General features: G+C 41.1%; 1 protein-coding gene across 1 annotated transcript in view; it reads left to right on the forward strand.

Annotated features, from left to right (window-relative positions):
* LOC106812921 (follistatin-related protein 1-like) overlaps positions 1–10,003 on the forward strand; it is a 25,400-nt gene extending 15,397 nt beyond the window's left edge. Inside the window, exons 5-13 of the mRNA XM_014816931.1 lie at positions 3,802–3,917; positions 4,544–4,652; positions 6,158–6,306; positions 6,695–6,825; positions 7,260–7,372; positions 7,667–7,730; positions 8,235–8,314; positions 8,929–9,026; positions 9,206–10,003. Coding sequence (XP_014672417.1) covers positions 3,802–3,917; positions 4,544–4,652; positions 6,158–6,306; positions 6,695–6,825; positions 7,260–7,372; positions 7,667–7,730; positions 8,235–8,314; positions 8,929–9,026; positions 9,206–9,280 — 935 coding nt within the window. The 3' untranslated portion in view covers positions 9,281–10,003. The remainder of the gene's footprint in view (positions 1–3,801; positions 3,918–4,543; positions 4,653–6,157; positions 6,307–6,694; positions 6,826–7,259; positions 7,373–7,666; positions 7,731–8,234; positions 8,315–8,928; positions 9,027–9,205) is intronic.
* The last annotated feature ends 93 nt before the right edge of the window (positions 10,004–10,096 follow it).

The raw sequence follows: 10,096 nt of genomic DNA on the forward strand, positions 1-10,096 counted from the left end.
TAGAGTTTATTTTGTCATAAGGTAGTGTGATTATGCATGACACGAAGTATTTGCTAGTCTAGTACTGGAGAAATTAGCGTTTGGATGCGCATTGTGAGCCTTTAAACCCACGAAGGTTTAGTCACTTCAATTAATTCGTTGGAAGCCAGTTCTGCAATAGTGTGCTCTCTTATCACCATCCCGATTTTCACTCATATGAACGCCATGTATCTAGAAAAAACATGATGAATTGTTCGGGATCTTACTTCTGTATTGTGGAAAAGATAAGACTCATGTTACTCTGCCTAATGGAGAAAAGCAATCGTATATTGTGTTTGCAAAATCGATACATCGCCGGCTATTGAGTGCAGGCTGCCTAATTGATTAGGGGACACGCCGATTACGTGCATGGTTTGATAGAAATCGCTAATTGTAATGCGAATCTAGTTTGTTTCGAAGATGTAGCCCCTTGTGTGCTACTGCTTTGAACTGGCGTATTTTCCGCAGAGACAAAACCACAGTCAGCCGCAGTGAAACGTACTAAGATCATAAATGTACTTTCATCACTAAGTAATGTTGTATGAATTAGGACGATCCGCCATGCGTGTCGGCAGTACTGTTAGAAGTGTGTGCAATGTGCATTCATGTAAGCTCGGCAAAGCAGCTGCGTGCCACCCGTTCTACACGCGGCTGTTGTCTGCGTGTTTATTTATCTTGGTTAAGCGGATTGCAAACAGAGACGTCATCTTGATAAAAGGTACATAAATTGACTTTGATGACATTTAGATTTTATTGAGGAACGACGGAAAATCGCCAGACTTCAATCGCTCGATAGCGCGGGCGATATCAACCGTGTATTTGTATGCAGACACGCATAGCGATGGGCAAATATTGTAGCAACTGGCAAGACTACATTTAGGAGTGGCAGAAACCTGCCCTGCAGACTATAATTCACACATTGCAGAAATTTAGCCCTTGAATGAGAGTACACGTGTTGGCATGTGGCTGAGTGCATAAACTCATGGTAAATGAATTTTAAATGCCGTATTCATGCCGCGCGCGTGCACGTGTATGCCTACTTCTGAGCACTACAGTATGTGCGTCTACACCGAGGCTCCTTTGTGCGGCTGTATGCAATTCAAAGATGTCAAAAACTCTTTCCACTGAATGCAGAACGCTGCAGAAAAGTCCGCATGAAGCCGCCGGGATTCGCGTAAATCAATGTGATGCCTCGCGCAGGGGGCATGCCAGCCGCACAATGTCATCTCAGGTTTCCTTTTTGCAAATTTGACTTGCTAATCGGTGTATCTGCGCGTGCTTCCTCCGCAGGGATGCTCAGCTGCTCACTTCGCGTTCTGTTCCTAACCAATCACATGTGTATGTACGACTAAGTTTAGCCAGTGGCTAGCAGCAAACAGGCCCGTGTAACTAACAGGAGAAAAGTCCGTACATTTATGGTTCGCCGACCCACACCACACGCACCCACATGGGAAATCAGATGAATATATGTGACTAACTTTACAGATGTCATAAACATTCCCCCACACACACTGCGCTACAATACATGATGGACGGGCGTACACGAAGTTGGTTATTTCAGAGCAAGGTGTGTATATAAGCACCCACCCTATACCTAGTTTCGTGCTATGTACTATTGTTCACCACCACTCGAGTGTTGCGACGATGTGGCTGTGGCACATGAGTTTGCCTGTGGGCCAGGGAGGTCCTTCGTGTGTGCACTGTAGCGGCGTAGCCAGTCCTCACCCCCGCGTCGCCGGAATGCCCAGATCTGTGCAAACACATCGCGGGCTTTCATCTGTCTCTGCATGACCACTTGACCGCATTTTGTTGCGTTAGATTCACGTTGAATTCAGGAACTGGCGTATATTGTGTGTTGATGTAGGGGTGAGCTAGGTAGAAGGAAAAATGAACAGTTATTAAATATATGCCAATGAGTCATCGGTACAGAATTAGGGCGGTAGTGTAGTGATTAAATATCCTGCTTACCTAGTATAATGTCATAGTCCGCTATAAAATATAATTAGTCTACTGTCTAAAGTTTAAAACTAATAATAAAAACAATGCATAAATAGATGCTCGAATGTCATAGCGTGTCACAATTCATAAAATAATAATGATAAATTATTAATAGTTATATCAAGAGCACATAATGTATGGATATAATTTAAATAGCTTGCGCTATTGGTTATATGTTAATTTTTCAACTCCAATTATACGTGTAAAGGGACAGCATACCAGCTGAAATGTAGTGAGACATGCCGTACTGGAGCATTTGAGCAGAGTATACGTAGAATTGTTGGGAGACGTCTGGCACACGAGCACATAGTTTTATTTTATTGACCATTAGCATTTTTTTCTCGGAAATATTCTATGGCGATGGATGCGGGAGTATGGCAGACTGCTTATTCACATACGCGCTCGACTCTCTCCATGTTAGGTCTGCGATATACAATAAACGGATATTGCGTTTTGGATGAATAGCGTTAGTGCTTACCAATGGAACACATTTACTGACATCCGCTCAACAGCATAATCAAGCCGTCGCAAAGGGCAGGCAGAACGAACGTGAATTCAAAAGCTTCTTGTCGTTGTCGCGCTCTCCGATTTCCCTTCCTGACAAACGTCATACGCGATCGATAGTCCGAACAAATAACGTTTTAACTAAAACAATGCGGGCGTCTGTGGAGGATGGAAACGTGACACTTTATCGACTCTGTGTATATATGCCATCTGCTACACGATTGCGAAGCTCCGGGTGTTTTAATAAAAAAATATGTACGTGCACAGTCGTTTTGCTCAAGAAGGAAAATGTGGTCTAGTCGATTCAGCGATGCGTACGGGTGCAAGGAATTCAATTGAGAGAATTCCGGTGGGTTAGAAGAATATAAATCGGCATCCATATTGATTTAGGAATCCATATCAAATTTGCATCGATGGTTTGTGATTGTGTAAAAGCAAGTAACGCGAATGCCACAGTTTACCGGAAATATTATTGCCTGAGTCCATGAGAGAATGTTTCAGTGTATAGGCTGGCGTTTCCTTCTATTCTTTTCTCAAGAGTGTCTGTGCAAAACTAAATCTCGCTACTGTACATATACTAGGCGTGTACGCGTACATGTGTCGATGGGCATGCCGCCTGATTCTACTGTTTTGTGTTCTTACAAAGCCCGTGCATAATCCTTTATAATTTGCTTTATATGTTTTAAAGCCGATGCAGCCTGAACCAGATACAGCCTTCGAGGAAAGAATCAGTAACTCAGAATCTTTGGAATAATATCTGTCGCTCTTCATATGTAGTTCTGTGCTAGTCGCAGTAACTTACAAAAACATTCGGCAGGATGAATATGATTTATTTATCTGTACATACGAAATAGTTATAAATGTAGAAACTATTTTCTGTTAAAGAAGCCATCTTGTACATTGAAACTTTGGAGAAAAAAAAATGGATCCCTTGCTTTTTGTCTTCATATCGTAATATATGTTTACCCCACCCACCGGTCTGGGAGTTCCACCTCCTCCTCCTTCTAGGCTCCTGGAGTCCCTCCTCCACACTACGAACGCGCACGCATGCACGCACGCACGCACACACACACACAAACACACACACACACGCACGCACGCACGCACACACACACACACTGTCAGAGACTTCCCCCCTTCCGTCGGGGACTCCCCCTCACCGTTGGGGATCTTAGCCCCCCTCGGGACACCCCACCCTCACCCCAACGTCGGAGACCTTGGCCCAGTGTCGGGGACCTTAACCCATGTGTCAGGCTAATTGCAATGTGCTATTCCTTTTAGATGAGAAGGCTAAACTTTGCGAGACAGTAGACTGTGGCCGTGACCGCGAATGTGATGTTATCGCTAGTCATGTGACCTGCGTCTGCCTCAAGTTTTGCCCAGACCACGAGAAGAAGGTTGGTAATAATCTGTCCGGTGTTTTGCTAAGCCGTTGGCCATTGGCCTTTGTGCTAATGTATTCCCCTACGCGAGCCTCATAGTTATTACATCAGTGATTAGCTGTTCTTTTTATTCACTATTTTTAATAGGCTGGTCCAATCAGGAATGCTTACAACCACTCAGTCTAGTACTGTACATAGCTTCTGCATTCATTTACTTTGTCAGCCTATGACCTATCAATTTATTTAAATTTGTCTGGGGATTTAGCAAGTGTTGCAATATACTTTCTATTTCAAGTTCAAGTTTGTGGAAAGGCTTTGCAGAACACATTTTGCAATAAAATCACATTTTCAAAGATGTAATTTGAGTGGAAATTCAATCATTTGTATGTTTTTATCAGCTTGATGTAATCATTGGTGCACCATAAAATAGATTTGCGGAAAAGGGTCGATCAATAGACGATAAACGTTTGATTCACACAGATGGTGTTCTCTGATTCATATATAAAACGCGCAGTGCGTATCTTTCACATTACGCTTGAGGGTGGTGGAATGAATAAATGATGAAAAATCTAGAAGAATTGTCACAAAGCAGGCAGCAACTGTTGTTACATCACTGACGCTGTTTCGACCTCTACACTCAGGTGTGTGGAAGCAACAAGAACACATACCAGAACCACTGTGAGTTGCACAGGGATGCCTGCCTCAGTGGTGAAAAGATCAGCATCGAGTATGATGGGGAATGTGTGCCTGGTAGGTGATGAGTATCATATATATTCTTGTGTATGTCCTCATGATATTGTGCATATCTTGGGTTATGTAATTGGTGAGAGTTACGCGTAGGCGTTCTACAACAAGCTGTGCAACAAACAACTACACACTATGCTGATGAGTCGGATCATTTATTAACTTAGTATTTACATGACTGAAAAAAATAGGGTGATTCTCCATTAGGAGTGTTCCCAACTTTAATGTCATTAATGGTCATAATAACATATATATATATATATAATATATATGGTCATGGTCATATATTAGTTTGTGGTTTAATGTCATTTATGTTAGGGTTAGGGTTAGGGTTAGGAATAGGATTATCAATCATTAATCATTAATGATCCTGATGATATCAAAGTTGGGAACATTCCTAATGGAGCGTTAGCCAAAAAATATGAATGAATTCAACCAAGTATAACATATGATTTACAGATGTTACATAAATTAGTTAGAGACGTGGAGTGCGGCTAGACTCGGGGTTTTAGTGGTAATCTATGTAGACAGAGCGTCGCTCGTCTTGTGTGGCTACATTGATGTATAGGGAGAATGGTAAACGTGTTTTAGGTTAGGCGTTTCTAGGGTCATTGTGAAATGAGCGTAGGGACATAGGGCTGTGGGTTAGTTACATATGTGGGGGGGGGGGCAGTTGTGTGGTAGGCTGGGGGGAATATATAGAAGAGAGATTAGAGAGACTGGAGGGACAGAGATGTAGGAGTCCAGGAGTCTGGTTGTCGTCGCGCGAGTAAGCACACGTACGCGCTTATATTACGCGCGTGTGCGCGTTTCGTTGTCTCTTTGTGCAAGATGTGTCTACACTGTGTGCCAGATATTAAAGTTTATTCAGTTTAATACACAAGTTTGGATTCCTTCATTTCATTTATACATCGAAAGTTAATTCAACGTTACACAAGGACTAAACTGTGGTGTTAGTAGGAATGCCTGTGGCCATTGGTGCATTAAATGATTCATACAGGTGATGATGTCTGTATGTCATAGTTCTAGCAAACCAGTTTCGCTGAGGAGATCTACAGTGCCTTTGATTTGGATAATATAGCATGGTATTAAACTGTACCCACTATCCTGAATGATGGTAAATAATTGAAAGGTGCTCCCCCCCCCCCGTGCTGGGGTGTGGCTATCAATGATTCATAGATATATTTCGTAAACATGACAGAGTTCTGAATGTCTCAATTCTCAATATATTATAGAGTGTAATGGGAGTCAATTCGGTACTTAGTCTCTTAAATGGATATGTTCTAGTATCGGGTAGGGTCTTCCCCTAATGTAATTTGCTGTTGTTCTTCAAAGTAAGTCTCTTAACGTAATAGCCAAATCTTCTATTAACCAGATATTAGAGAAAAATAACATGAAAGAGAAAAACAGAAAAGTTTGTGTGTGTACGAATTTCCACAAAAAATAAAGTAAGAAACTTAATCTAGTGTCATGTACGTGGTACTATAGATGCTTGGTTGCCATGGTTACAGACAATACGGATAAGGCGAAGCAGCTAGATGAGAAGCTGAAGGCGAAGCCAATTGTATGCTTCCAACATGAGAGAGATGCTCTGCGTCAGTCACTCATCTCTTGGTTCCAAGCACACACTGATGGCACTGGCCGCAAGGCTTACAGAGAGGTATAGCATGTGGCTGCCCCTCCCCCTGCAGTACCTAGTGCTGCAGTAGTGATATGTTGGCACCTGTTAATGTGTTGCATAGTGGCAGTCAAATCTGATATCAGCACTTACGGTTTTCTACGATAAAGTTACTTTTGAGATTTGTGTTCAAAGGCATTAAGTATTAAACTCGTGTGCGTAATATGCTATAAATCCTCTGCTTTTACAACAGCTCTGTTGCAGTTGTCTATCCCAAACAATCCATAACATTTATGTGTTGCTTCTGCTGTTCGTTCCCAATACCATAAAACTTGGCTTGATATTGCTATAGCAACAGCACTGCTTTGCAAATGTCTATTGTTTGCTAGTCTGTGCCTATCCTGCTTAATGCAGAACTATGTAATTGCAGGTTCTGAAGCATGTCTTTAAGACATGTGATGAGGATAAAAATCAGAGACTCGACTCTACCGAGCTGCTGCTGTGTGTGGCCAAGAACAGAACTAGTGAGCAGCAAAAGGGGAGCTCCACTGATATTCTCAGGTGAGCAGATGGAATGTGGTAATGCTGCCTAACTAAAGTCCTATTAGGGATAGCATTTGTATGTACAATGAGATTTTGTTGTTTATTATTTTAATCCATGTGAAAGTTAAAAAGTTTTTCTACATGTGGGAAATTGGTTATTGCTAGTGTAATTTCGAGTGCAGAATGGAAGTAGATTTGATTTAAGTGAAGGTCTTAGCATTCCATGGGTCAGCAATTTGGCTAGATTATAAGTTAGTTGGAGTACGGTATAAGTTTGGATACAATTTTTATGTAATCGAGACCAACCCAGTGTCACATCACTCTTCGGCATGCTTCCTTTAATTGGGGTTCTCGCACGTCCGACGGACGTGCGGTTGGCATGCTCACAAGTGAAGGGTAAATTGGCGGTGAACCTGAACAGTTGAACAATGTTAGCAATGCGTTGTTATCAGGGGATTGTGCGTGGACGCACTCATTGACTTGGCTGACGCAGACATCGATTGGCGCCTTGATCTTCAGGAGTTCAAGAAGCTGATGAATCAAAACTTCACACCATCAGTTAAGAGTAAGTGATGGAGTAAGAGAGGAGAGAAACGAGAACAGGAAAGCAGAGAGGGAGGAAGACAGAGAGTGTGTGTGTGTGTGTGTGTGTGTGTGCGTGCGTGCGTGCGTGCGTGTGTGCGTGCGTGCGTGTGTGTGAGAAGGAGAGAGATAAAAGGAGAGAAGAGAAGAAGAGAGAGTCCTTTGGAGAGTAGGCATGGCACAATGTTTGTGCTTGTTACCAAAGCAATGAGAAGTGAAAGGGAATTTCATAGTATGCCTTTACGCATATTTGCAATGGCCACGTGCTCTTTTTCAGAGTGTTCATTGGAAGGCAGTGAGTATGACGATGGGGCAGAGACAACTGTAGAATGCAACAAGTGGTAAGACATTGGCACTAATAATTGCTAGCTCGTTATAAGGCGCATCTTGGCACACAGCTGTGGAATCAATAAAGTGGCCGTATAGATTGTAGAGTCAGGCCAAGCCTCCCTCCGTTTCACAATCTCTCTATTCATGCAATACATATCAGCTTGTTTTATCACTCCACACTTAATCTAATCAATATATATTCTATATATCTTCAGATGGTGATTGCCTCATTAAATCGATCAGTCATGTAGGCATTGGGCAGGAGTATTCAAAGTTATAAGGAAGTAGTCTGGCTGGATGAGATCAGGTCACTGTGCAATTCCACCCAAGGCCCTGTAAAACTATTGCATGTGACCACTATGTAAAATTAACTTGAGAATATAAAATAATGGGCAGTTGATGTGTTTATGATGACTAAAGTAATCTCAATTTCACAATCCACTGCAATCAATTAATCATAACAGATCATGTCATATAATGTTTCCACTGAATTGATTTGTGTTATTTTCTACTAGCGTGTGTGCGTGTGGGAACTGGGTATGCACTGCTATTGCATGTGATTCCAAGAATACCGAGACCAAGGAAGCTCCGACAGGTACGTACTACATGGTGGATAGTGTAGAAATGATTTTTGGATTGTTGTAGATGGTGTCAGGGTAGAATACTGTAGTAGTATGGCAGAGAACACTTCTTGTCATGAGCATTCATAACCGTACAGTAGTAAATGTGCAAATGTTCCTTGTACAACTAACTGCATCTCAAAGCCGCAGATATCCGTAATGAAGTTACGTGCGTTCCTTGCAGTACCTGCGTCTGTGATACTGATCAAAAAGCCATAACGTCATGCTCTACATAGCATGAAAGATCTTGATTACAGTCATCTGATCCGTTTTATCGATTACACGATGACGTTTATAAATGCACTGGCATTGAGAAAGCAATGTGGGCATCTTTCTTACTGATTAGCTAATATGTGAAGTCATGTCGTAGCTGCTAAGCAATGCTTGCCGTCAAGAATTTTGCAGTACAGTATCTGAAAAGAGTCGGTTTAATGCCGCATCAGCATAAATATCTAACTCAGTCATGTGAGACCACTAAAATTATTTACTAGCAGATATTACCATGATTATGGCTGCAAAGGTGATTAAACTGCCATCATCTGTAATATTCTGCCAACTGGCTGCTAATACTTTTGTTGTTTTGCTGCAGTTGTTCAGGTGAAAACACATGAGCCCAAAGTTCTCGATTCTGATGAGGAGGTAGACATTTTCCTCAATGACTTTAAGGGACCAGAAGATAAGCTAGAGGTATTTTAGAAGTCTATTTGAATTTTACCACAAATATAATTGAGCTCACCATAAATTCAGTTGCTTTTGTTTAGCTGTCAATGTGTTTTGATGGCTGTGTTTGCATCGATTCAGCATTTTATATGTATTGAATTAGTGTGGGAAATTTATCTAAACATTCGGTCGGTCGGGCATTGCAGGTGGAAAGCGTTTATGGCCACGTCACAGGGAGCAAGAGGAAACATGGAAAGAAACACCACAGGAGAAGACAATAAGAGTGTGATGACCTTCTCAACACCATGTGTGTGGCAGATACCACACACAACTTCTAGCAGCTAACCTCTCTCACATGTTACGTCCAGGAAAACTCTTGCTTATAAACACTTGTTCGAGTGTTGTGTTCTAACGGATATGTGTTTATGCATAGGGATGTCGCCGTTCGTCGTGTGAATATCTGTCCGACCGTACGTGATACATCCTGCGACTTTGTACGCATAAAACGTGTACAATTTTCCCCAATTTACCTGACTCTAATATTTGAGGTGGTAATCTATGCTGTAGGCATATTCATCTGTAATTCTAACAATTTGTACTTTTTCATGCTATAGCCATTTTTGAAGTTTACATATGCATTTCAAGATAATCGTATTGCTTCGTTAATCCAAATAATTGCTTGTATATTTCCAAATTAGAGGTTTGGTATGCAAGTTAGAAAGACATAACAGTGTACCATTATTATAGCTATCTTTATGGCTTATTGACATAATTTTTTAATGATAGCTCCTTTAAACTATACTGTGCACATATATCAATCAAAAGGTGGTAAAATGGTATGATAGGAAGGGCAGGGGAGAAAGAACGTGATGTGTTATCATAAAATATTATTTACACTTACTACAATGATTTAATTGTTTGTGTTGGTGTGAAGTTGCATGAGTATACCCTACCAACTAAAACTATGTAACATGCAAAATAAAAATTTGTGTAAGTGTAATATATGTATTGCATGCTGATTAGCTGTCAGAAATTAAGATAAATATACATGTATATATATATATATATATATATATATATATATATAGTAATAATAA

The sequence above is a fragment of the Priapulus caudatus genome, unplaced genomic scaffold (genome assembly GCF_000485595.1).
Source record: "Priapulus caudatus unplaced genomic scaffold, Priapulus_caudatus-5.0.1 Scaffold700, whole genome shotgun sequence".
NCBI classification, from domain to species: domain Eukaryota; kingdom Metazoa; phylum Priapulida; class Priapulimorpha; order Priapulimorphida; family Priapulidae; genus Priapulus; species Priapulus caudatus.